The sequence below is a fragment of the Dichotomopilus funicola genome (assembly GCF_033296635.1).
Source record: "Dichotomopilus funicola strain CBS 141.50 unplaced genomic scaffold C8A04scaffold_33, whole genome shotgun sequence".
Lineage (NCBI taxonomy): Eukaryota > Fungi > Ascomycota > Sordariomycetes > Sordariales > Chaetomiaceae > Dichotomopilus > Dichotomopilus funicola.
Genome location: NW_026944054.1, coordinates 1 through 26,122, shown reverse-complemented (window position 1 = coordinate 26,122; position 26,122 = coordinate 1). Strand labels below are relative to the sequence as shown.

Sequence of the window (26,122 nt, the reverse complement as noted above, 5' to 3'; positions counted from 1 at the left end):
ACACGTGCCCCCCTGGAACGACCGATATCGAAGTTCACAATGGCCGAAATCCAGGCAAAACTTCAAGCCCTCTCAGAGGAATTTACCAAGCTCCAGCAAGGTTCGCTCAACCGAAACCTCCGTTGTTAAGTCTCATGTTTACTTACACAAAACACAGATCTTCAAGACACCGTTCAATCCAGGCAGAAGCTAGAGGCTCAAAAACAAGAAAATGTTGGGGTGCAGAAGGTTTGTCTCGTGAGCTACAAAATGAAATGTTATCATTAACCCCGCTTAGGAGTTCTCAAACCTGAAAGAGGGGGAGACCATCTACAAGCTTGTCGGACCGGTTTTGCTCAAGCAAGAAAAGGCAGAGGCAGAAAGTACCGTCAATGGACGATTGGAATTTATCGACAAAGAGATGTAAGTTTATCAACACAGGTCAAACAACACAAGTGAAAGAAACCAGAAGCTAACAAAACCGCAACATAAAGCTCAAGGTTAGAGCAGCACATCAAGGAATTGCAGGGGAAGATGGAAAAGAAGAAAGGCGAGATCATCCAAGTACAAACAAGTGCTCAAGCAGCAGCCCCCCAAGCAGCCGCGGCATGATCTCTACAGCTGGTGGGACATGTAACAGGTTAGGGTGGTCGTGGTGACAGAGCGGACTTCTTTATTAACACAGATAGATACCCCAAAACGCCACGCTTCGCTCTACCCAGAATGGAGATGCTGACACTATTGTACAAAGTTGTTACAACATTAGACCTGCCCTTTTAGTTCAACGTCATGATCGTGAATCCCCACGGCAAACCCATGTTCTTACACGGGCGGTCGTTAATGCACGCACTCTCTTCGCTCACCATGCGCTCTCCGATAGGCTTCGAATCCAGAACCTCCCATTGACCATCGTTCCCGGTGTCAATAGCCTCCAACACGAATCTAACGAGAGAGTCTTTGGTGTAGCAAGAACTGAACGCCGAACTGTGCCCAATCTTATCAAGCACAACCCGCCGCTGCTCACTCTCGCCAAACAACTGGAGCTCCCGAGAGAGCAACCGAGCCGAGACAGGACCACCCGCTTGGCTAAGCCGCTGAAAGATCAGGACCATACCCGCAACCGCCTGGATGAAGAGACACGACCGGTCATGGTCATCAAGACCAGCGGCAATGCGGACAGACTTTTCGGTGACGAGAGGGACGGAATTGGTATCGAAGATGGTATTGAGAATCTTCTCGAGGTTGGCTGGGTCGGCGAGAACGTCTGAAGGATCGTCGAGGTTGAAGACAGTGGTGATCTTGGTGAAGGTCTCGTTGAGGAGACTGAAGAGACATGTCTCGGCTGGGATGGAGAGCTTGCCCAGGGTGAGGGTGAGGGAATTCACCGACGCCTCGATGCTCGCTGGCCGGTTCTACGTCAGTCCAAGGTCTGAGGGAGTAAGGGTAGGGGTCTAGTGTTTGTTACCTTGGGATTTAACGGCAGTTTGAGGAAAGCGAGACATATCCACGGCGGTGATTGTGTAATAGCAAACAAAGGCAAATTGCACAGTGGGCTAGGTAGGTAGGCTAAGCTTGATGATGATGGACTTAATGGAAGACATCTGGGTTTTACAAAGGCTTCTACACACGTGGTTTTATATCCGTTCAACAATTCCCGCCATCCACTCGCTCTTTTCCAGCCTCCTGGCCTGTCAAAATAAGGCTGAACTCGGAACAGGCCGTGGCAGGGTGTGGTTTGTGCCGTGTCCAAAACAAGGACAGGGGCAAATTTTTGTCCCGACTCATCCCGAAAGGACGCTGTCCCAACAAATCATGGAAGCAAGTTGCTTTCCATCGTGACAGGGGAAAAAGTGAGGCGAGATTCGCCTCGTCGGTTCGCTCGCCGACAACTCCGGGTGCTTGTGGGGTGGGTGGATGGAAAAATAAGTGATGGTCATCTAAGTGAGTTTTTTGTTGTATTTAAACTGCAAGTTAATAGACATCATAAACAAGAAAAACGAACTACGGTTTTCCCGCAAAACTTGATGGCATGAACTGTATTTCATCGGTCGAGTATTTTTTAAACAGCTTCATTGACAGTTTCTACCAATTTAATTCACATCTGTCAGTGTTAGATCGGTCGTCTTAGAAAATAATTCTTGAAAAGTGAGGTGCAAAAATATTCCAGAAGACGGACTTGCCCGAACCCCTGCAATGATCAAAAAAGGCCCGTGCAGGGCGCGCAAGCCGCCAAGGTGACTCCACTGCCCCACCTGTTTCGAAGCTCCCCCAAACGCGGTCAAGCTTGATGGCGGGGTCACCAACATACAACCACCTCTCAGTGGTACGCAACTTGATACGCAACTTGACCAGGCAGCTTGCAGACGCACTTTCTGTGCTTTGATCGCCAGGGTGGTGCAGATCTCCTGGTGACCATCCTTCTTTATTTCAAAAGTGCGTCTTGCCGCTTTTCAACCCGACGATGAACTCGAATACAACCGAAGACCTTCTGCACCTGTCCTTTCGTTCTTGACCGGCTGCGCTAGAACCCCACCTCAGACCATACGACTTGTGTTGGTGCTCTTGTGCCAACAACCATCAATGTCAAGATGAACGTTACGGACTTGAGTTTGGGCCACGAGCCCTTGACAGCAAAGGAACTCACAAACAGGGCGACTGAGTTTGGTTGGAATCCGCTAGTTGGCTTCAAGTACTGGGCCCGAGCCGCGGAAACCATCCACCATGAAGTGCGTAGCAATCTTGGATATCGTGGAGCCCAGAGGCTGCATTTGAATGGGAGGCTAACATTGGAAATCAATAGGCCCAGGTGTACCTGCGCGAGGGCAATTTGCCCCAGACCTACCTCCTCCTCTACCGATACTCCACGCTTGTCCTCCACTATCTCAGCAAACACCCCCAAGCGAAAGAGCTGGAGTCGCGACGAGCCATCCAACAACTCGGAAAACGCCTCCCGCGGGTTATAGAAACGCTAGAAATACTGCGACCCGAGATTGACGATAATTACGACCGATGGAGGAAGATTTCAGCCGCCGAGCGAGACTTGGCGCAAGATAGGAAGCAGCTGACCTCCGGTTCATCAACTTCATACGCCAAGCACGCGGCAAGAGACCCGGCCTTGTCATGGAGTTACAGCTCGCCGGCCGATGTCCTCGACGTCCAGGATTACCAAGATCTTGCGGTGGACCTTGCGAGGAAAGAGATAAGGAACCGGCGTAGGATTACTGCTGGAGAATCAGAGAGGGATAGCTCTAGGATCGGGCGATGGGGCACCTTGCGAACAGAACAGGAACGCAAACCTGCGCCTGAGCCATACATGGATGACGATGAACTACGGAGGCAAATGGAAGCTACCCGACGGCAACTTGACCGGAGCGATGACTATGCGAGACCTTATGACGACGACCGAGACTACGCCCCGCCGTCAAGCTACTACTACCCATCAATCAACAAATCTGCCCGCAGAGATTATGATTATGAGCGCCCTGTATCCCGAGAGCGCCTGGATGGGCCTAGGCCCCAACCCCCACGACCTCCAAAAGAGAGGGATGACTGGTCTCCTCCCCCAGGGCCACCGCCATGGCCCGACAAGGGCTTCCATCAGGAGAGGGACTCTTCGCTGTTCCCACCTCCCCGACCGGGTAAGGAGCTCTTGGCCCCGAGTACGGCCTCCGAGTACAATACACCGGACGAGGAAGCGCCCATTGTCCCCGCCAAAACCCCCGCCGAGTCTTCCGCGGAAAGCGACAGACGCGTGACCTTCCGTCCGGCCGCCTACCTGGAGAATGGCGATCCCGTCAGGCCTGTCTTCCTCCCGAGCACTCTCCGCGAGCGGTTCCTACAGCTCGCAGCACCCAACACCCGCCGAGGTTTGGAAATGTGCGGCACGCTGTGCGGCACTGCGGTCAACAATGCGCTCTTTATCTCGCACCTGGTGATCCCGGAGCAGACGTGCACGTCAGACACGTGCGAGACAGAGAACGAGTCGAGCATGCTCGAGTACTGCATTACCAACGATCTGCAGGTCATCGGGTGGATCCATACGCACCCCACGCAGACGTGCTTCATGAGCTCGCGCGACTTGCACACGCAGGCTGGATACCAGGTGATGATGCCGGAGAGTATTGCGATTGTCTGCGCGCCGAAGTCCGAGCCTTCGTAAGTGGTCCTATCCGACCCGTGTGGTCATGCGTTTCCGTAATTATTATGCCTTGCCGTAACTAATTTCCTCGCGTGTAGATGGGGTATCTTCCGCCTGACCAACCCACCCGGCCTCCCTCACCTTTTGTCGTGCCAGCGCAGCGAGACCTTCCACCCGCACTCGGTTGACAACCTCTACGTCGATGCCGGGCACCCGCAGGGCCACGTCTATGAGTCGAGGTCCCTCGAGTTTGAGGTGTGCGATCTGCGTCCGGGGCACTAGGCTCGCTTGGGGCGTGGGGGGGATGGTACACTGTGTAAGGGTTGGAGTTTGTGTTTGTTGTTTTATCGCGCCGATTTATGGGTCGCCGCTTTGGCGTCTGGGCTGCGTTGTGTTTGGAGGGGGCGGAGGAAGTGATTCTGTTTCTGCTTTGCTTTGCTTTGCTTTAAAACGTCTGAGTGCAGGACGAATTCACTGCCAATCTTCGTTTGACAGTCTACAATCGTGGAGGGATACGGTATGGAACTAGTTGCATAGCGTCGGCGTCTTGGTCGAGTATGACTTATGGGAGGGTGGGTCTCTGAGGCGGTTCGCGTTGCTTCATGCTGGATGCTGGGTGTTGCTAGTGAGTGTCAGAGGAGAATCAAGGAAAAGCATCAACCAACGGGACCACGTCCGTTCGCATCTGATTGGGCGTGAGAAGTACAGAATTGATCGGGATCGAATATCGGTGCCTGCCTCCGAAGACACGAAGGAAGATCGACATGCAATTGTATTCTGTTGCCTGCGGCAAGTTCGATGTCGCGTCATCACGTGTCTTGTCCGAGGAGCGTGCTTGGGATCCAATCACGTGATCTGAGCGAGCTCCGGCCAGGATGAGGTTGATTTTGACTTGGTTCGGCTTGCTCCGCCCCACTCCGCCACACGCCGTTGACAACCACGTTGCAAGCACTGCAAGGTCTGAACTGGCTCGCCTGGGCCCAAACAAAGCCTTTCATTGGTTCCCCAGGCAGTTTTCTTTCCTTTTCCGGTTATAGCTCAACATTGATGGGCCAGGCAAGCCCGGATAGGATTCGGACTGTGGTGAGTTCGATCTGGGTTGGGTTCCGACTTCCGAGCGAGCGAATCAGTACCATGTTAAACAATGCGTGGCATGGGAGGTTGACCACCGCCTGGTTTGGTTTGCGGTGGTCGGTAATCTGTAATTTGCATGCTTGACGGAAGGATGGGGCTGAAGGACCACTACCATGAGGCTGGTTTTTCGCGGTGAGCAGGTTGACGTCGACAGGTTCAGTAGTTTAGATTCTATCAATGTATAAAGACACAACCGGATCTCAAACCCATCTCGCCTCTCTTTTACCCACCACCATCACCCCCCTCTTCTTTCTTTGCAGCATAACACGATGATATCCTCACACACCCTCATCCCCCTCTTCCCAGCCTTGGCCCTAGCCACCGGCCTCAACGGCCACTGTCCCCCCCTCGGCCCCGTCCTCCCAGCCCCCCACCACCCCAGCACCCACCCCTCCATCTCAACCGCCTCCACCGCCCTCCGCGCCCTCCTCGACGACCTCACAACCCCCTACCAAACCTCCGCACTCGCCATCGGCGTCAAATCGATCCACGAACCCGACCTCCTCTTCGAATACACCCACACCCCACCCCAGCGAGACGCAAAGGGTGTGCAGCAAGTGGATAGGGATACGGTGTTTAGGTTGGGGAGTCTGAGTAAGGTGTTTGCGCCGTTGGCGTTGTTGATGTTGAGGGATAGGGGGGTGAGGTTGGACGATAGTGTGACGAAGTATGTGCCGGAGTTGAAGGGGTTGGCGGGGCAAGCGAGGGATGAGGGGAGTGCGGTGTGGGAGGTGGATTGGGAGGAGGTTACGTTGGGGGGCCTGGCGTCGCATATGGCGGGGATTCCGTCGGATTGTGAGTTTTTCTTTTCTTTTCTTTTTTTTTTTTTTTTTTTTTTTTTTTTTTTCTCTTTTTTTTTTTTTTTTTTTTTTTTTTTGTTTTTTTGCCCAAGGGGTTTTGTTTTCTTGTTGATGAGGGATGTCGCTAACGTAAGGCAGTGATCACGGATATCACTCCCTTCGTCAACCAGTCGGCCTATGGCTACCCAGAGACCAACAGTTCGCGGCTTCTAGGCTGTGCTGGGTTCTTTGGCACACCAGCATGTAACAAAACCGGTGAGACCCCCTAACTCCCAGTAAACACACAACAAACAACATCCTGACTCACAGTCCCAGCATTCTTCAAACACTTCGGCCAGCGCCCCCCCGTCCAAGTCCCCTTCTCCCCGCAAACAGTCTACTCCAACATCGCGTTCCCCATCCTCAGTTTCGTCGTCGAGGCCGTCACGAACCAGTCCTACGTCGATTTCGTCCATGACAACATCTGGAAACCCACCAACATGACCCGCACCTTTGCCTCCAAACCAGATGACTCCCTCGGGTTCATCCCGGCCAACGATATCTGGTGGCCGGCTGATCTTGGGTTTGAGGGGCCGTACGTGACTTTTTCCCCCTTACTTTAACTCAGCCCAACCTGATATGAATTACTCACTAACATAACGGTGCAACAGTAACGGCGGCTACTTCTCCACCCTCACCGATCTCCACCGCCTAGCCGACGCCATCCTCCACCACCGCCTCCTCCCCCCAACCCAAACGCGCAAATGGCTCAAACCCGTAACCGCCACCTCCTCCACGGGCCTGCTCATCGGCCAACCCTGGGAGATCTTCCGCGCCGAAAACATCACCTCCGACGGCCGGCTCATCGAACTGTACACCAAAACGGGCGATCTGATTTCCTACCACGCCATCCTCGTGCTTATCCCCGACTACGATCTTGTTGTAACCGTTTTGGTGGCTGGGCCTGGGGGGGTGGGAGAGGCGGGCACGGCGGAAACGACGGGGATTATGTCCCGCGTGGTGGAGATGTTGGTGCCGGCTGTTGAGGAAGCCGGCAAGGCGGAAGCGGAAGGGAAGTATGCGGGACGGTATGTAGACCGGGATACCAACTCGAGCCTCACCTTCGCCGTCGACAACGACGGTCCAGGGCTGGCAATCACGGAATATGTCATTCGCGGCGTGGATGTACCGTCCACCGACCCGGGTAGTACCCTCCCTCCCGCAACACCGCCGCGGCTCGATCCGCCGATGAGGTATAGGTTGTACCCGGCGACGGGGAGTAAGTCGGAGAGGGAAGAGGCGTGGCGGGCGGTGGGGACGAGGGCCACGGCGGAAGAGGTGGAGGCCAGGGATGGGCAGTTGGTGTGGGGGATGGGGTCGTGTGTGACGTGGGCGATGATGGATCGGGTGACGTATAATTTGCTGGCGAGGGATCATTTTGTGTTTGGGAGAGGGGGGAATGGGAGGGTGAGGGGGGTTGAGGCGGTGGGGTATGGGGTTAGGTTGGAGAGGGAGGGTTATTAGTTGATAGACATAAAGATTGTGGTTGTTTTATGTTTCATCAATTCTAGGAAAAAAGGAAAGAAAAAAGTAGCTAATATCCAGACAAGGTCGCGTTCTTGGACCCCTTGGTACCCATCAGACTGTCCATATACTTGGCCGTCACATCGTTCAGGGTTGACCCCCCGTATGTCTTGCCGATGATCACGTTAACGAGTTCGGCGTGTGTGAGAATGCCCATGCGGACGGCATCGTGCATCATGTCGAAGAGGTCGTGCTGCTTGAGGCCGCGCTTCAATCGACCTGTGATGTGTCAGGTGTTGTAAAACTCATAGAATTGTAATGATGGATAAAGGCTCACTTTTGATGGCTGGGTCCTGCGGCTTGCGTATTTTTATTTCGATCTTGCGCAACGCGGAATTGGGGTACTCGGTCTTGAGACTGAAGTTGTGACCGAGGCTGGTGATCTTGTAGTCCAGGCCTCCGCTTTCCTTTTCAAAGCGAAAGTACTTGGGCAGGACTGTGCATATCATTAGACAACGAGCTAGGGTGTTTGCGATAGAAACCTGGGTTTAGCACACCGGCATTCCCGTTCGCGTCCATCTTCGTCTTTTTCACCATCTCTAGCCCAATATCGGCGGCATCCACCTCGGCCCTCTGCAGTATGTTACGAATTGCCTCATCGTCCTCTGCTTTGAATCAGCTTGATCTTCCCCGGACGCGTGCTAGAAACAGGATGACCCACTGTACACCACGATGCCATGCTTGAACCGCGATTCTCCCGCGTAGCAGAACAGGTAGAAGGCGTCGACAAACCCGACGAGGCGGATCTTGCCGTCCCAGCGCTCTCCGTCGATCAAGATTTCCCAGGGGTCAATTCCGCTTGGGCTTGTTATTACTCCAAGTATCGCACATGGAATGTCCATACACACTGGTATTGAAACAAACTTACTAGTCGCATTCGGCACTCTTGTCAATGACGGACCGGCCGTGGACTTGGAGAACGCGGTGGTAGGACGCCATCGCGATGACAGAAGGTGCCGCGTGCGTCGAGGGACGAATCGCGGCGGTGTTTCCCTGTGTAAAATTTGACGGTCTTGTGAGTTCCTGTATTATCTCCCTATCCTTTGATAATGATTAATTAGCACAACGGCCAAATACATGCCACTTACGGAGTTAAAATGACCCGCGTCAACCGTAATAAATATCTGGCCATCTCTCTCTTCAACGCGGGGAACTTTGCGTCGCGTGCATATTCCGAAAGCTGAACCTCTGGGACGGTGGACCGCATTGGTTGGTACGACCTCAGGAGGGGTTGGGCATCAACTTCAGCCCGCAACGGGTGCCGGCGACGAAAACGGAAGCGAAATCAGCGGGGTAGTCGTTTAATTGGTCCCGAATGTGCAAGACAGCAGCTGAAAGAAATATCGGGTGGGTAAATTAGTGTGGTGAGTGGTTGCGGGTGAGATGCCGCGGTAACGCCGGTAGTACGAACTTACGAGGCTTGCAGGTCTCTGTCTTCTTCCCCTCTTCCCTGTTGAGCCTCATTCTCACTGCTTTGCCCATGGGTACCCCGCAGAGAGCCCTCCGAAAGTCCGGTCTGTCCCCCCTGTGAAATTGAACCGGGCTACCACTGACTAGCAGAGCCGCATGCTAGCCAGAACCCCTAATTAACCCCCCTTTGCCTACCGTCATCTGTAGTCTCGTCTACCTCAGGAAACAATCATCTCTTCTCTCCCTCTCAACCTTCCCAGCCCTCTCAACACCGCCACACCGAAAGACAACACCACCAAAGCCGCCACCATGTCCCTCTCTAGAACCGCCACCATGTCCACAATCTCCTCCTCTCTCGACCTCACCCTCGACCTCCCCCTCGCCAAAGCCCTCCTGGGTCCAGACCTCACCAACATCACCGCAGAAACCCTCCGGAAAACCTTCGAATCCATCGGCGCGAGCCCAGAGAAACTCCGCGCTCTCCTCAACGTCGTCCTCACCCCACTCGTAAAACCCACTTTCACCATCCCCTCGCGTGAGGATGACAACAACCCGCTTTCTGTGTCCTCCTCTGGCCTGGAGGGGGTCGAGTTCCTCCTCGACGGTGGGACTAGCAGCAACAGCAGCAGCAACGAGGCGATGCCGTACCGGATGTTTGACATTGCTACGGGGAATTTGGTGGAGTACCCTTCCGTGGGTGGAGCGGGGCGTGGGCAGTATTGTATGCTGTCGCATCGGTGGAAGGGGACGGAGGTGACCCTAGGGAATATTAAGGAGGCGAGGAAGAAAGCGTTGGAGCGGGCACGTGCTGGGGTCGGGGGGTCGTCGAGGAAGAGCGGGGCGAGGAAGAGTGATGTGGCGTTGGTGTTGGAGCAGTGTCGGTTGGATATTTTGGAGCAGGCGAGTTTGGTGACGGAATTGGAGTTGTTGGGGGGCGGTGAGGGCGATGAGGATGGTGGTGACGGCCAGGAGATGTCGGTGGCTGCGCAGCCGGTGGGTGTTGGGGAGTTGTTGAAGCGTCGGTTGGAGGCGAAGGCTGCGGAGTATGAGTTGGGTGGAGCGCAGGATAGCGAGGCCAAGGCGAGATCGGGGCGGGAGTTTGCGAAGATGGAGCAGAAGATGTTCGCTCGGCTTGTGGAGAAGATGAAGGTCCAGGTGGGCGGAACTAACGACACGGCAGTTGGGGGAGGAGGAGAATCCGAGACGGTGGTCAAGGAGTTTGACGACAAAGTCAAAGACGCGAGCAAGGCTCTCCGGACTGCCCAAGAGAACCACAAGAAGGTCCGGGACCATATCGAGTACTTCCGGACACACGGCCATCTACGCGACGCAGTGGACGAGATGGTATCCCGCCTGCAGCGGTGGAAGTCCGCGATTAAGCTAGATCGGTCGCTGAAGGAAGCCGACCGCATTTTCAAGACAAAGATGTTCCAGCCGCGAGAGACGTGCTATCTCTGGAGCGACACCTGCTGCATCGACAAGACCAACGGTGGTGAACTGTCCGACTCGTTGTCGCTGATGGGTGACTGGTACGCCGATGCCGAGTTCACGCTGGTACAGCTCGACACCAAGTTTCGCGAGGACGATGCGGTGAAAGATTGGGAGAGATTTGAGAAGGAAGAGATTAAGGGACAGGAGCAGGAGAAGGTTCAGCAAGGGAAGGAGCGAAGGCAGGAGGAGAAGGATGGGAAAGAGGGCAGCCCGAAGACGGAAGGAAATATTACCACATTTGGACAAATCTGGGGCAGCGAAATTGAGTGGGCCACTCGGGCGTGGACACTGCAGGAACTAGTCATGAGCAAAACCACCTTCTACGTCAACTCCGCATGGCAGCCCCTGAGCCGGCCGGTGGAAAGCCTGGGGTATTTCTACTCGCTGATTCCATTCTTGGACATATACACGGAGGGTGACAAACGGAACGTTTACCGATCTGTTTGTGGTGAAAACCAGGCGGCTGGATATTGGGATTCAAGCGTTTTGAAGAAAATCTTAGACGACGAGGACGTGCTGGGGAAATGGGAGCGATTCCGAGACAATATCCAGGGAACTAGGAATGACGAATTCGGCGTCATCAAGAGACTGCAAGTTGCCCAGCAGCTCATTCTGCTCCTCGACTACTTGGGCGTCCAGATTCCGTCAAATCTGACGGTTCACACCTCGACCGCCGCCATCTCGAGGGCCGTGTACCTGGCTACGGCCGACCTGGTCAATAATGGGAACGATGAGCTAAACGCGAGGCAACGCTGCTACTCCAGGCTCCGGGACCATCTTCCCAAGTTGTCTCTGTCCGAACCTGCAGAAGGCGACGATGCCGCGCGAAATGAGCGAAATGAGCACCTGGCCCAGCACGCGATCGGCTTCCTGCTGAGGTGTCTGGTGGCGGAGACCAAAGACCTAGTGTACGCCGATCGGGAGTACATTGCACAACTCGGCCAGATCCCGCAGCTAGAGTCGTGGAAAAAGGGCCTGTCCAGCCGGGGCTTCACAGCCGAGGCCGTACTCCAGCTTTCGGGCAACCGATTCGCCACCGTGGCTACCGACCGAGCCTATGCACTCATGGGTATCCTCGGCGTCAGGTTTCCCACCTTCCCAGCTGAAGGGCCCGCCAAAGCCCTAGCCCGCCTGCTGGACGAAGTGGTCATCTCCCGCAGCGACGTCTCGGTTTTCAACTGGTCTGGCACCGACATGGGTAGCCCCATCCGTGGTCGGTCACTGTACCCATCCTCTCAAACGGCGTATGCAAACCAGGTTGACCAGATCGGGCGGTATAACCTGATGCTGGCGGCCCGCGTGCAAGACAAGATGGACGAGGTCATGGCTACCTACCACTCAGTCATCCAGACCCTGCGAGACACCATCGACATTCTCAAGGACAAGAGCCGAACGAATCTTCCCATTCACTGGATACAGATCATCTTGGAGTTGATTGGGAAAGTCTCGTTTCGCAAGTTGAGGGTACATCGGGATCCACTGAAGCGGGTGATTACGTACATTCACCAGCAGTCTCTGAGGGAGAAGATGGCGATTGAACAGGCGAGAAAGATGATGGCATTGGAAGAGGCGAAGCCACGCCCGGGTCTGCTATCCTCGAGCGACAGCTGGAACTTGAAACGGCCGGCGATACTGTCCACGAAGTCTCTACCCTCCATACCATCGCTGCCGTCGTTGAGCAGGACCGGGAGCACGGAATCAACCACGCCCACGGAGAAAACCTCGTCGTCTAAGAAGACATCGAGATTTGGACTCGGAAAAAAGGCATTCCAGGTAGCGTCCTCTGGAATCCAGAAGACCGGTCTCGGGAGCTCCCTGGCGGCCCCGGAGAGCCCTGCCGATCCTCCGCCACCACCGTGCGAGGAGGTGGAATCCAAGCCATCAGAGCCCGAGCGAGCGGGCTTTTTCTGGCAGCACATCGACTCACCGGTCACGAAGTGGCTATCAGCTCTGGACCCAGATACAGGGGTTGGAGGACAGGAGAAACAGGACCAACTCCCAGCCGAAATCCAATCCATCCCCTTAAATGAGAGACATGGGCACTCACAGAACGGAATGTATCAAAACCAACACCCACAGTCCAGCAACATCCGCCTGCTCGAGGACGAATATCAAGGCACCGTCTCCCCGAATCCCATCACCGTCAGCACCTCCGGCATCGAGGGCCTCTTCGACATCCAACGCATCATCGTGACCATGATTGAGCCCGAGAAGCTGCGCCGCCAAATTGCCCGCGCCGCCAGCCGCCATGACCAGATTTCCGGCTGGTGCTCCGTTAGCACCGGCTTCGCCCGCGTCCTCACCAGCTTCCGATGCGAGAGGCACATCCTCGAGCAAGAACTCGACGTCATCGAATCAGTCGAAACCCGCGTCGTGTTTCCCAAGTCGCTGCCTGTTACTAAGGGAGATGGAGGTGATGTGCAGCCTTCCAGCGACGACAACAAGGACAACACGGACAATAAGGACAAGAACCCAGGAACGACTACTACTGCTACTGCTAACATGACGGCGGACGAAGCCCGCCGCCTCCAGCGCATGCTCACCTTCATCCAAAACCCCTCCTTGCACCTCGTCGCAGGCGAATGGGTCCTCGCCCGCTTCTCTCACACCCCCTGTGCCCAGTGGTTCCTGTGCCATTTCACGCTTGGGGCAGACTCATCTACTTTCCACGGCGTGCGTATTCCGACTGGATCTGGGTTTGATTTTGGTCGGGCCGCCTACAATCTTAGTCCCGGTCCTGGTCCCGGTTCCATTCCTAGCCTCGACAAGGGTGGCCACGACGGGACGGATGGAGAAGGGAAAGGAAAAGGAGAGGAAGGAGAAGGGGAGGGGGAAGAAGAAAAGGGAAAGGAATTGACAAAAGGAGAAGGAGAAAAAGCGAAAAAAGCAGAAAAGGAAGCAAAACAAGAAATGAAAAACCCGAGACCAGGTAGCAACGCGACCCTGGAACCGGGGTTCATTGGCGTATGGGAGAGTTACATGGAGCGAAAGAAGAGCAAGATGAGCAAGGTTGTGAGACAGTATATGCGGAGTCAGGAGGCGAAGGAGAAGGCGGGAGACAAGTTTCTAGAAGGATTGGTGCGTGCGCGCGCGGGCCTGGAAGCGATGATGGGAGAAGGGGGGCCGATTTCCCCGGCGAAGGAGGAGGGGAAGAAAGGTGGAGAGGGAGATGGAGAGAAAAAGGAGGGGGGTGGTCAAGAAGATGATGAGGAGGAGGAGGAGGACGACGACGACGACGAAAGCCTGTCTAGCCTATTCAAGATGGTGGTGGGCCAGGGGGCGCGGGCGGCCGAGGCGTGGGGCGAGTCGGCGTATCTGGTGCTCACCGAGAAGCTGCACGAGATGCGGGCCGATCATCTCGAACGGAATTTGAGCAGGGCGGTGTTAAAACGGACGCCTAAGGTGCTGCGGGCGGCGGTGGAGAATATCCATGACAACAGGAACCTGCTACCGGCTATGTTTCACTCGGGTGTGAGGGTGCATATGTTTTGAGGGTTCTTTTCCCGGGATTAGGAAACGGGGGGTGGTTGAGCTTGGGTATAGCAGAATGGACAGTAGGACTGAGGGTGAAATTGACAACGGGTTCACGGTCGAACTGGCAACAGATAAAAAGATTCCCAACGAGGTTGACTTGATTCATCCCCTTCGGTTGCCTACCACGTGCCTACCAAGCGTGAAATCCTCGCAAGCCTACCCACCAAGCCCACTCCGAGACACCCGAACGGCTGCACCTACCCACGTACTACCCTCTTCCAAACTTCATCCCTACTTGTCTTTCCCTTACCCCGTTCAGGTTGCCCCTCGTGAACGGTTGGCCCGTGGCTGTTGGTGATAAGTGGATCCTGTCCTGTATGACATGACCTCATGGTTTTCTAGCCTCAGGACCTCGTGCGTGGCTACCAACTGGACATTTGATCCATATAAAGCCTCTCGGTTGACACGGGGGCCAAACGGAAGTAACAGCCGGCTGCTAACACAATCGATGGATAGGCTTGGGGAGAGAAGCGTTCCCAACAAAGATGTGTTAACCAAAGTGAAGTTTCACCCTGACAATAAGAATTATTAGCGTGAAACACTAACAGCTGGTGAAGTATCACAGCTTACCGAAACGAGTGATTATACAGATATAGCTATCTAGTCCCTAGATCCCTTGTATCTGGAATTTACCGAACAACCACCGTTCTCATGTTTCATCTTACCGTGCACAATACCAAGCCTCCATGAGGTTCACTGTTTGCGTCGTTTCTGGGACCATCGACGTTCGTCTTGTGATTCACCAAATCCTACGGCTGATCCCAAGACACCCGACTACCTACCCTAGGGAGTGTGGACCTTGGGTTGGGAATGTTGGGGATGTTTGCTTGGTCAAAATTGCAAGTGTGACTTTGATCTAAACCGCCTAACACCACGTCGGGAGACTCTGGAGAATCTGGTCTCGCGGATGTTGGTGAGGGCTTCTGTGGAGGGGGAGCCTTGGTCCCACTGCCCGCGGTGCTCCCTCCGAGGAGGACGGCTTTGCGAGTTTGCCCGGCCATTGGGGCTGGTTGGCTTGGAGGTGGTGGTAGTGAGCCTCGAGGAGGCTAAGTTGTTGTTGGTGAGCCTAAATTAAGTGGTGGTGGGCGCAGATGTGGTTGTTGTTGGCCCAGAATACCGGCCGAAGGTGGGTGGGTGAGTTGGTCGATCTTGGTGACAGCTCTTCAGTGCTGGCACTCACCGAGAAATGGCTGAGAGGTTGACAGGCGCTTGAATTCTGAGGAACTGGTTGGATCGGATCGCACAACACATGATTCCTGGATATGACTCGAACAGTGCAACCGCTGGCCGAACAGACTACGCGCATACCTGAGAGGGACAGCAGATGGGTTCCAGGGATGTATATAAATCCACATCTTCTGCTGGCTAAATCATCTGTTTTCTTTCAATCACCACCATCCCTCCAGAGCCATCTTTGCAATCTCTGCTTTCACCCAGATCCAAGACCCGACTCCAGACCTTCAAGCCTCCTTCTTACGTTCCCCAGCCATCACAACATGGCCCAGTCCACCCCCTCAGAGCTGGTGAACGAGAAGAGTTGCACCAACAAGAATTGCACGTACAACAACACCACCACCGTGAAAAAGTGTGAACGCTGCGGGGCCAAGATGGAGTAACTCGCTCCCGAGATCTGCTGTACTTACGCCTTATTACCCCTGTGATTTATGTTCTAGCTGACATTTGTTACAAGATTGTCGGACTTTGTGCTCGAGAGCAAAGTTCCAAACGATGTTGGTTGAAGGAATTGGGTTTCACGGGTGGGCTTGTGTCGATTCAGGAGGAAACTAGTTAGAGGGGCAACAGGCCACGGATCTCAAATGAAGCTCAATATTTGTTCGGTGGATCACAGGCATTCGTGAACATATATTTCGCAACCTCCTCTGAATTAATTACGGGACTGAGTTATACCAGCGACGGAATACTGCATCGGCTCTCTCGTAATCGTGTGTCTCGAGCACTTGCCCAAGCAGCTGACCCCACAGCTTCGGGTCGTCAGTTTCGCATTCAAGGTAAAAGGCCCCAGAAGTTGCAGGCTTGGTGGCTATCCAAAAACGTGGATAATACGCCGCGGATTCCCAGTCGATGATCCCAGTGACCCGGCCACCATCCTCCGATAGCATGATATTCGTCGGCCCGAGATCGGCATGGTAAAAGTGAAATAGAGGGTCGATGTCTGGAGCAGGTTCCGTCGAGGCCTTGGTCAAATAGGCACGCAAGGGCTCCTGTGATAATGGCCCAAGGGTTCTCGGCTTCCACGTCGGGTAGGAGTCGGGTGCACTCTCCATCAGCCTTGGTTCATAAACACCGCATCCGGTGACCGTTTCAAACCGAGAAGAAGTGTTGGCGGCCAGGGTAGCACAGAATCCCGCGATGTCTTCAGCAATCCGTGTGCGTTGGGGCGGAGAGAGGCGCGGCCATACCCGTTCCAAAATTTGTCCGGGGACTCGCTTTGTTATGAGGAAGGTTCTGTTGAGATCGTGATCGATCCAGGAATGGACAAGCTCCGGGATAGGGACACTCGGGGCCTTCTCTCTCACAAACCGCATCGTGTTTGCTTCGAGCTCCAGACCTTCGCACCAAGCATGGACCTTGCAGAATGCGTCTTTGCCGAGACACCAAACAGCGCCTGAAGTCCCCCCGACGTGAATCCTGTCAGACTCCACATCGCCAGCCCCTGACAACTCGTTTGCTGAACTCTTTCGGAGGTAGAAAGTGCCGTCATCATCTTGCCAGCTGGCTATCGCGTCTGCCGGCTTGGACTCTGGATCGTCGACCTTTTCGCAGATCATCAAGGAGCCTAGGGTCCATCGACCCGGGCTCGTTCGAGAGATGGAGTCTCCAATGGGGGGATCCATTTCACTGTTACAGAGTTAGTTATTTCAGGTAGCCGTTAGGTCCGCGGAACGTACCAGAACATTGTGACTGGTTTGGGTTCCTTTGCGGATGAAACTTCGTAACTGACGCCAAGACAGAGTTTGGGAGGAACTTTGTTGGTTGTATCGACAATGGAGTTTGCCCAGTTTTTAAACAGCGGTTGGTAATTAATAGTGGGGCACAAGAGCTCTTTTCACCAACAGCCTTCGTGCTTCTCAATCCAGCAACAGCTGACTCCCCAGTCGTGAGAATGCCTTGAACCTGCAGGTCAAGCTTTAGGTCTTTTCAGGGGCTGTGGCCTCCTGAGCCTTGCTCGATGTAAAAGGCGGGTCGGCGCTTAGATCGGGCCAATCAAATCAGTTTACAATAGGTGTGAATTGTGGCCGTTCTGGAATATTTGGCTGCCGCTGGAATCAAGGAAAAGTGGTGTTGATACGAGTGTATCTGCAGTGGTGGAGTGGGATGAAAGTTGGGGTGTTGGCTAACTCTGAATCATTTGATGGAAGCGCCGTACCTAATTACGATCAGGCAACGGAAAAGGCTCTTTGGATACCTAATGAGGCCTCTGTGTAATTATGACCAAACCCGTGACAGAAAGTCGCTCCGTGTTGAATTGATGCTCCAGGTGTATTCACGGGTCATTAAGAGTGATGAAGAGGTCGAACCCTTGACCAAGAACTTTGCCAGCTTACCTATATTTGTTATCAATATCTGCTCGTCCTGTGAGAGTCAAACCGAGATTCAAACATTTTACATTGAGATAGTTAGACACGCATACAAGTACTGATCAACATTCCACACAGTGGAATTCATTCCAGCCATACCTCGGTAAACATACAACATTAACATCTACCCAACCATCTCGACCCAAGCCCCCCAAACTCAAAAACAAACAATTCCTCACAACCTCGCAGTAAACCCCTCCCCCTTCAACTCCTCAACCACCCCCCTCGCAATCCAATCCGCAATCGCCATAGTCGTCACCATCGGATTTACCCCACTCGCACTCGGAAACACACTCGCATCAGCCACATACAGCCCCTTCGTCCCCCACACCCGTCCCTTCTCATCCACCACCCCATCCTTAGGCTTCGCACTCATCCGGCACGTGCCCATCTGGTGCGCCGATGCGAAGGGCGTCACGGGGGGTTTATTGCCCAGCGCTTGCAGGCGGGCAAGCCAGGATTCGAATTCCGCTTTCTCCTTCTCTTTTTCCTCCTCCGTCGCGTCCATGGCGGCCGTCCGACGAATAAAAGGCGGCATGCCCGCGATGGAAGGGTGGATCTCGCGACCGCCTTGGGCGTAGACAATCCGGCAGAGCTCGATGACGCCGCGGAGGTTGTGGGCGCGGTCGAAGTCGGAAGGGCTGTAGACGATGCGCGGGCGGCCGGTGGCGGGGTCCCGGTAGATGTGGCCTGTATCGCGGTCGCGGCAGATGGCGATGAAGGTGTTGAGGTGGCGGTAGTGGGCGGCGAGGAGCTTGTAGGCGGGGCCGGAGGTCCAGGGGAGGAAGGGGAGGCAGAAGGAGGGCTAGACAGCCAGTATGTAAGTACGGTGAGGAGGAGGGCCAGGGTTAGGGTTAAGATAGGGGGCCGTACCATCATGGACATGCGCTCGAGTTTGACGCCGTGGCCTTTGCCGTCGAGGTTTTCGAAGGAGCCGACGACCGAGGTGAGGGAGCCACCTGGTGTTGTTAGTAAAGCAAAACAAGCAGTCAAGTAAACATCGACAGATAGGATAGGGGGCTTACCCTCCCACGGCTGGACGTCCTCGTCAAAAATGCCCGAGACAAAGTTGGTCGGGTGCAAGTATAGGTTCTTGCCGAGCTGGGGGTTCTGTTGCGAGTTAGCATGACCGCCCTGTCATTAGACTTAATACTTCAGTCAGAAACGCATCAGAAACGCATACCTTAATCCCACTGTTCATCAACACAACCGGACTCCAAAGCGTGCCACAGCTCACCACCACCTTCTTCGCCTTCACCACCACCTTCACCTCCACCCCCTCTCTCGACACCCACTTCCCCTCAACCCCCCTGGCCACCTTCTCCCCCTTCTTCCCCTTCCCCCCAAACACCACCCTCTCCACCGTCATACCCTCCACAAACTTCACTCCCTGCCTGGCCGCCTCCGGAAACCACCCATTCACCGGCCCCTTCTTCTCCCCCTTCCAGCACCCAAGCGTACAATACCCACACTCATGCTGACTCCCCCCACAATTCTGCGGCACCACCTTCGCTTTGTACCCCAACCTCTCCGCCCCCTCCAACAACACCCTATTCCCATGATTCGGCCTCACCACCTTTTCATCACACCCCATCTTCTCCCACACCCGATCCAAACACCCCTGAAATTCTTGGCTTTCAAAAAACCCCATCCCCCTCTCCCTCGCCCATTCAGCTCTTACAAAATCCTGCGGTTGCAAACTCGCGCTCCAATTCACCGTCCCCCCACCACCGAAGCACGATCCGGCCGTGACAGTCATGGACCCGTCGTCTGTTTCGATGACCCCGCCGGCTTCGAAGAGATTGGCTAAGCCGGTGGCTTGGGAGAGGGGGAAGTGGCGGGCGTCGAAGTGGCGGCCTTTTTCGAGGACGAGGATGTTGATGGAAGAGCTGAAGGCGGAGGATAGGCGGTTGGCTACGACGCCGGAGCCGCAGCCGGAACCGAGGATTACTACGTCGGTGGTTATTTCTACTGGTTTGGCCGGGGCAGTAGTACTAGCACCGGTAGCGGGGTGAAATTGGAGGAACTCGTAGGGGTAGGAGGAACCCCCGTCGGCGGTCCAGGCGGTGGGGAAGACGGGAAAGCCGGTGAGGGAGGAGAAGGTGGTGCTGCTGCGGACGTGGGCGAGTTTGGCGATGGTGGTGACGCTTTTGAAGAGGCCGCGGATTTGGGCTAGGGGGGAGGTCGACCAGGCGTGGAGGACTTTGACGCGGTCGGCGATGGAGAGGGTGGGGAAGGCGTGTGGTTTGGTGGTGAGGAGGAGCGTGCCGGGGCGGGTGCTGGGGGGTTACTGTCAGTTGATATACTTTCTGGGTTGTTGTCTTCTTATGTTCCCCCCCTTTGAGGGGGTACATATACATACTTTAGAACAGACAGCACAATCTTCAGCTCCCGTTTCTTGGACGGTGGCAGATTATGCAGCATTGAGTGAATAATCTCGACAAACGCCGGGTTCGCAGACGGCCTCTCGGCAAGATACGCCTCGATGGCGTCCGTCTCGATCTGTCCCGGCGACGCGGCACGGCGCAGGGTGCCGGCGGCCGCGGAATACTCGTTGCTAGGTAGGTGGACCGTCGAGAGATCGCGGGCTTTGGCGGCTGGGGTCGTCGGCGGTGTTTGGCTGGCCTCTTGCAGCCGGATTTCGGGGATGATGGTGTCCATGAGGGCCATGAGCACACGCCATGACGACTCGCTGAGGAATTCGTCGCCTTGGGGCAGGTCGATGGGCACCGGCGCCGAGAGGGGAGCCGTCTCGGCTGAGACGGTGGCCGACATCTTGAACTCGAAGTCTCGAATCGCCAACTTAAAAAACTCTGCTTCTTGTATATCGCCTCTTGTTTCCTTGGTGGCGAGCCTGTTCAGGTCCAAGTGTCCAGTCTATGACCAACACACAACTCAACACGATAGCGACAACGAAACACACGCAAGAGATGACGAAACTCGTGTCCCCAGACCACAAGAGTGAACACCAAGTCAATTAAGTCCGCCAACCCACAACAACCATCTCGCCGAACTCCACGAAGTCCCCACAATGAACCACGCGACCGGCTCGCAAGTTGTGGGGCCCCTCGCTGTACCCCAGTTTCCAGGGTTACATGGTCCATCCGATCCAGACTGGATTCTCATCACTTTCCCGCTTTTGCTCTGCTGTTTCCGCATTGATCGTCGCAGGCCTAGCCTGTCGGACATCTCGCAAGCTTGTACCGCGCAAGGAATTGAAAGTTGGGGAGGGAAATCATTAAAAAAGTTGTTGGGGTCACAATGCGGGGTTGCACCGACGTTTGATCCCAATCGCATGTGAATGAACGCTGGGGGCAGGAACGCGGGGCTTGGCTGTGGGGAACCGAGGGTTTTCCAGGGGCAGCACGGGCAAGTCAGGGGTACATAATTACGTGTAGCACGCTGGGGTGCGGAGGTTAACCGGCGGAATTGTTCCGGCGTCCAAAATTCGACATCTTTTTGCGAGAGACTGCTTAACTGAGCATTGATTCAGGTGAGTTATTTCGGGGAGATTTTGATGCTTTTCGGGATACACCCCGCTTGAACGGAGAGTTTACGCGACAATGGGGCCTAACTAAAGATTCAGTCAAAGAGGGTCTTGAACTTGCAGTGAATGAGACCTGCGGTCTCATTAGTACAACATTTCCCCAAATCGCCCCGCCGAGCCGTCAGAACAGAAAGCTTAACGGCGACAAATCATGCAGCACGTAAGCGTCAGCCGAGCCTCGCATTGTCAATCAGGACGTGATTGGGCCACTAGGGTATACAAATGTTGGTATGATACAACCTGGTCGACTTCATGTAAGTTGGGCGATGGAGAAGCCCACAGTGTGAGGGCGTGTTGAGCCCGTCCAACTGAGTTAAGTTTGATGGATTCGTGTGAGAAACGGTCATAAGAACAAACTCTAGTTATCTGACCATAATCGGTCTAATTAAACCTCCACCAAATTCGGTGATATTAGTTTGGCCAAGACTTCAATCACCTCTTGCATCACGCTCTCTTTAGAAATATCGTCGGTGACTTTCAGTGACGGAGATAACCCGACTTGGACCTCTGTTACAAAAGTGGAGCATGACCGGTGGTTTTCCTCGGTCAAGGCGTCTTGGGATGAACTTCTACTTTCACAAACAACCATGCATTTTGACATTCTCTCTGCAATCAGTTGTTCAGGCGTCCGAATAGACTCCAGCCTCATGTCTTAGTCCCGCAACTGAAACACCTTGAACGCCTCGAAAGCCCCACGACAGGGAAGGCCTCGGTTTCACAGCATTTCCCACCATCTCCGTTCACCCAGAACCCCACGTCGGAACCGTCCCGTCTCTTTCTCCATGGGGCGATCGTCGACGGCCCCAGATTCGCATCCCCCGCATGACGATTTTGAGGAAATGCCGAGGTAGGTGGGGATGGTGGTGAATTATTTGTGGCATTTGATGCTTGGTGTGGATAGTATGATTGCGTGGTGGCCATGGTGTATGATGGTGTATGGACACGGGGCTAGCACAAATATAATAATATTTACGTCTGAGTCCTAGTTTTAGACGCCATCAAATTTAACACACAGACACACCCACAACTCATCAAACCCTCACACTTCCACTTCCTCAACAGCTTTCCGACCTCAACACACCCATCTAACTCGTCATACGTGCCTCCTTCACGATGGCTTCTAGAACCCCACCAGAAAAGGCCCAAGAAACACCCCCCGAACCCGACCCCATCTACACAACCTTCCTCTGCATCGGCACCGGTTTCTCCGGCATCTGTCTCGGCGCCACCCTAGCCCGGTGGTACGGCCCCGCCTCATCCCCCCCTCCATCCTCCTCCCCATCAGACGTAGCCGACCCCCCCAACAGCTACACCCTCCTCTTCCTCTCTCACGACTCCGCACCCGGCGGAACCTGGCACACCAACACCTACCCCGGCGCCGCCTGCGACGTGCCCTCAGCCCTCTACTCCTACTCTTTCGCGCCCAACCCTGCGTGGACAAGAGTTCTGCCGCCGGCGAAAGAGCTGTGTGCTTATTTGACGGGTGTGGCGGACAGGTATGTGGGGAGGGATGGGAGGACACTGAGGGAGAGGATGGTTTTTGGGGTGGGGGTTGAGAAGTGTGTGTGGGATGGGGGGAGGGGGGTTTGGAGGGTTACTGCGCGGAAAGTGGATGGTTCCAGGGAGGTGGTCGTGTATGAGTGTCGGTTTTTGTTTTCGGCTGCGGGGCAGTTTGATAAGATCCGTACGCTAGACGTGCCCGGGGCGGAGACGTTTGCCGGACCGGTTTTCCACTCGGCGCGGTGGAGGGGGGATGTGGATTTACGCGGGAAACGGGTGGTTGTTTTTGGGAATGGGTGTACGGCCGCCCAGATCGTGCCGTCCATCGTTGGGGAGACGGCGCATTTGACACAGATTGTGCGGTCCAAACACTGGGTTTATCCGCCTGTGGACCGGAAGGTTCCGCGGTTTGTGCGGACACTACTGGGGACGGTGCCTGGATTGGGGGCGGTGCAGAGGTTTGTGGTGTATGTGGTTGCCGAGGCGGCGTGGACGGGGTTTAGGTTGGATGAGGCCGGGAAGAGGTATCGGGAGCGGAAGAAGAGGCAGGCGGCGGAGTATATGCGGGGGACGGCTCCTGAAAAGTATCATGAGATGTTGATTCCGGATTTTGAGATTGGGTGCAAGAGGAGGATTTTTGATTCCGGGTATTTGGAGAGCTTGCATGCGGAGAATTTGACGTTGACGAATGAGAAGGCGGTCGAGATCTTGCCGCATGGGGTGCGCATGGCGAGTGGGGAGGTGGTCGAGGCTGATGTGTTGGTGTTGGCGAATGGGTTTGCGACGAACCAGTATTTGGGGGGGGTTGAGTTTGTGGGGGAGGATGGGGAGACGTTGGCGGAGCATTGGAAGCCGTTTGGGGGGCCCGAGGCGTATAATTGTACGTCGCTGAGCGGGTTTCCGAATATGTTTTTCCTCTTGGGTAGGTTTTCCCTGTTCCCGTTCCCCCTTTTCTCATTTTCCCCCTTTCCTCTGTTTTTTTTTTTTTCCTTTCCCCTTTTGTCTTTTTGATCTCGACTGACACATACCCCCAGGCCCCAACACAGCCACAGGCCACACCTCGACCGTAATGGCCATCGAAAACGCCGTCAACTACTCCCTCCGCGTCCTACAGCCCGTTCTCGAAGGCCGCGCAGGACTCGTCCGTCTCAAGCGCTCCGCCGAAGAGGCCTACTCCCGCCGCATGCAGGACGCTCTGCAGAAGACGGTCTGGATGTCGGGATGCAACAACTGGTACATCCGCGGCCCGGGCGGGAAAGTCTGGAATGGGATGACCTACCCCTGGAGCCAGGCGCGGTATTGGTATGAGTGTTTGTTTCCGGTTTGGAGGGATTGGGAGTATAGTGTGAGTTGTTACTCGCCTTCACTTAAACGAGGGGTTGTTGCTGACAGTCACAGGGCACTGGTAATAGGGTGATCCCTAAGTCTCGGCGGACTTGGTTGTGGGTGGTCAGCGGTCTTGGTGTGAGTGTCATCGCACTGCTGTTGCTGGCTCAGAGGGATCCAAGCCGGGCTCTTTCGACGGTACTGGCTGTGAAGAGTCAGTTGTTGCAGTGGAAGGCGTGGGCGACCAGTCTTGTCCGTTAGGTTCGGGGTTTTGTGTCCAAGATAAAGATAGAGCTGTGATATGTACCATAGAATCCGAACTCCAAGCTATTTTAGTACCCACACATTACCCATACCCATTAATACATCCATCCATTACCCATTACCATTACCCCTGGCCATGACACCCAGAAAATACACCCATAACTTACACCCATAAACACATAAACACATAAACACCCTCACGGATACAAATCCATCCCCAACCCTCCGGAAATCATATCCAACGACTGATCCCAATTGAACACCAGCCCCGCCCCCATCATATCCGACCCCGGCATCTGCCACTGAAACCCACTGCCCAAGTCCAGCGGCATATCCTCCGGGTTCATGTGAAACCCCGCCTGCTGTCCCGCCATCGCGGCCTCGCCGGGGCCGATGGGTCCCGCTGACATGGCTGGGAGTCCCAGGGGTAGTTCTTGGTCTTCACCGTTTATTAGCCGACAACCCCAACTAACCCTAAAAGAACACCAGATAACACCAGAGGAAGGGTAGGAGGAAGAATAAGAAGAGTAAAAACATACCAGAACACCGCGACATAACATCCCCATGCACCTTTTGCAACAACCTCAACGACCGCTGCGCAGATACACTAAACGAGGTAAAATGCGCCAGAATCTCCTGACACCGCATCCACGACCGTTCCAGCCGTTGTTTGTCCATCGACGCAAGCAGTGAGGGCGAGAGATAGCCGACGATGACGGCCAGGCCGGCTGTGAAGGCGTCTGTTTACATTATGGTTAGTAGTAATCCCCTTGATCCATAATATAACACGGGATGTTGTTAGAGGAGGGGTATCCCAAGGGGGGGTATCGGAGGGGGTTATCGGAGGGGGTTATCGGAGGGGGATTATCGGGGGAAGGCAAGAAAAGGAGGAATACATACACAACCCATCCCACCACCACCCGCCCGACGTATTCGTCAAATAAGTACTATGCACCAACTCAATCAAATCCACGGCCGCGCCCAAGCAGATCTTGGCACACCCCGCTGCGAACGACGTAAACAGTTCCCGCCCGGCCGAGACTGCTGCACTTCCCGTGCGGAGGAGTAACGGTGAGCTGGGTGCTTCTGTTCCTGTTCCTGGCCCTGAACCGGTGGAGGTTGCGGTGGTGGTTTGGTTTGTGGGACTTGAGGTGCTTTCGGTGTTGGCGCAGAGTTGGGTTAGGATGGGCCGGTGGAGCATTAGGCGGAGGTAGAGGAAGCTGTTCGCCTGCTGTCAATATCATCTTGGATTGGAAGGTGTAGTTCAAGGAGTAAGGGGGAATGGAATAGGGAGGGGAGTAAATCAGCATACCTCCCACGAAGAACAGTCCGCTGCGTGGCAATAATCAACTTCCGCTCCGCATCCAACCCACTAATATCACACGGCGCCTTCCACGACATAATCGCTGGCAACTCCGTCTCATACCGGGTCAATTTAGCATCCAACCCTAGAATAGCATCCATCCCGTGTGTTTCCCGACCAAACCACGACTGTTGTCCCTGTCCTCCCATTCCCTGCCCTAAACCCAGGCCGTGTTGTTGATGCTGTTGATGAGGGTTTTGGGTTTGGGTTGGTTGTTGTCCACCGGCCGAGGGCTGGTAAACGTGGGAGAGGATCTCGCCGAGGATGCGACATTGCCGGATGTACTCGATGAAGAAGCACATTTCAGAGGGGCCTCTGCCGTTGGAGGAAGCGGGAGAGGAGCCGGGCTCGGCGATGGTGGAGGGGAAGGGGATGTCGGGGAGGTGGGCGGTCATGGTTGGGCGGCCGTAGGTCATGCTTACGATCCTGGGTGTTTGTCTCAGTATTTACCCATGAAAAAAAAAGAAACAAAAA

At 54.8% G+C, this 26,122-nt stretch overlaps 10 protein-coding genes across 10 annotated transcripts; 5 read left to right on the top strand and 5 right to left on the bottom strand.

Moving 5' to 3' along the window:
• Positions 1 to 39: 39 nt before the first annotated feature.
• On the top strand, positions 40 to 591 carry C8A04DRAFT_28817 (Prefoldin; the record flags this gene model as incomplete). Its single annotated transcript, XM_062780788.1, has 4 exons — positions 40 to 100; positions 158 to 228; positions 278 to 402; positions 474 to 591. The coding sequence occupies 4 exons, from the start codon at positions 40 to 42 to the stop codon at positions 589 to 591; spliced, it is 375 nt and encodes a 124-aa protein (XP_062636765.1).
• Positions 592 to 755: 164 nt separating this feature from the next.
• C8A04DRAFT_28816 (uncharacterized protein) lies at positions 756 to 1,481 on the bottom strand (the record flags this gene model as incomplete). The annotated part of the gene is made up of 2 exons (XM_062780787.1): positions 756 to 1,381; positions 1,445 to 1,481. 2 exons carry the CDS (start codon positions 1,479 to 1,481, stop codon positions 756 to 758), a joined length of 663 nt encoding a protein of 220 aa, XP_062636764.1.
• A 1,086-nt stretch (positions 1,482 to 2,567) lies between these two features.
• On the top strand, positions 2,568 to 4,399 carry C8A04DRAFT_28815 (uncharacterized protein; the record flags this gene model as incomplete). Its single annotated transcript, XM_062780786.1, has 3 exons — positions 2,568 to 2,705; positions 2,780 to 4,134; positions 4,216 to 4,399. 3 exons carry the CDS (start codon positions 2,568 to 2,570, stop codon positions 4,397 to 4,399), a joined length of 1,677 nt encoding a protein of 558 aa, XP_062636763.1.
• Positions 4,400 to 5,520: 1,121 nt separating this feature from the next.
• On the top strand, positions 5,521 to 7,554 carry C8A04DRAFT_37403 (beta-lactamase-like protein 2; the record flags this gene model as incomplete). Its single annotated transcript, XM_062783863.1, has 4 exons — positions 5,521 to 6,046; positions 6,190 to 6,306; positions 6,367 to 6,625; positions 6,702 to 7,554. 4 exons carry the CDS (start codon positions 5,521 to 5,523, stop codon positions 7,552 to 7,554), a joined length of 1,755 nt encoding a protein of 584 aa, XP_062636762.1.
• A 70-nt stretch (positions 7,555 to 7,624) lies between these two features.
• C8A04DRAFT_28813 (uncharacterized protein) lies at positions 7,625 to 8,553 on the bottom strand (the record flags this gene model as incomplete). The annotated part of the gene is made up of 5 exons (XM_062780785.1): positions 7,625 to 7,833; positions 7,892 to 8,050; positions 8,112 to 8,219; positions 8,276 to 8,412; positions 8,483 to 8,553. 5 exons carry the CDS (start codon positions 8,551 to 8,553, stop codon positions 7,625 to 7,627), a joined length of 684 nt encoding a protein of 227 aa, XP_062636761.1.
• Positions 8,554 to 9,357: 804 nt separating this feature from the next.
• C8A04DRAFT_12379 (uncharacterized protein) lies at positions 9,358 to 14,007 on the top strand (the record flags this gene model as incomplete). Its single annotated transcript, XM_062777321.1, has 3 exons — positions 9,358 to 10,671; positions 10,732 to 13,211; positions 13,440 to 14,007. 3 exons carry the CDS (start codon positions 9,358 to 9,360, stop codon positions 14,005 to 14,007), a joined length of 4,362 nt encoding a protein of 1,453 aa, XP_062636760.1.
• A 1,931-nt stretch (positions 14,008 to 15,938) lies between these two features.
• Positions 15,939 to 16,966, bottom strand: C8A04DRAFT_37400 (kinase-like domain-containing protein; the record flags this gene model as incomplete). The annotated part of the gene is made up of 2 exons (XM_062783862.1): positions 15,939 to 16,908; positions 16,959 to 16,966. 2 exons carry the CDS (start codon positions 16,964 to 16,966, stop codon positions 15,939 to 15,941), a joined length of 978 nt encoding a protein of 325 aa, XP_062636759.1.
• An 857-nt stretch (positions 16,967 to 17,823) lies between these two features.
• Positions 17,824 to 20,423, bottom strand: C8A04DRAFT_37399 (uncharacterized protein; the record flags this gene model as incomplete). Its single annotated transcript, XM_062783861.1, has 5 exons — positions 17,824 to 18,453; positions 18,522 to 18,607; positions 18,674 to 18,758; positions 18,832 to 19,927; positions 20,011 to 20,423. 5 exons carry the CDS (start codon positions 20,421 to 20,423, stop codon positions 17,824 to 17,826), a joined length of 2,310 nt encoding a protein of 769 aa, XP_062636758.1.
• Positions 20,424 to 22,308: 1,885 nt separating this feature from the next.
• Positions 22,309 to 24,357, top strand: C8A04DRAFT_37398 (uncharacterized protein; the record flags this gene model as incomplete). The annotated part of the gene is made up of 4 exons (XM_062783860.1): positions 22,309 to 22,436; positions 22,503 to 23,617; positions 23,730 to 24,040; positions 24,334 to 24,357. 4 exons carry the CDS (start codon positions 22,309 to 22,311, stop codon positions 24,355 to 24,357), a joined length of 1,578 nt encoding a protein of 525 aa, XP_062636757.1.
• Positions 24,358 to 24,482: 125 nt separating this feature from the next.
• C8A04DRAFT_28808 (uncharacterized protein) lies at positions 24,483 to 26,043 on the bottom strand (the record flags this gene model as incomplete). The annotated part of the gene is made up of 4 exons (XM_062780784.1): positions 24,483 to 24,724; positions 24,825 to 25,025; positions 25,186 to 25,505; positions 25,598 to 26,043. The coding sequence occupies 4 exons, from the start codon at positions 26,041 to 26,043 to the stop codon at positions 24,483 to 24,485; spliced, it is 1,209 nt and encodes a 402-aa protein (XP_062636756.1).
• Between the last annotated feature and the right edge of the window lie 79 nt (positions 26,044 to 26,122).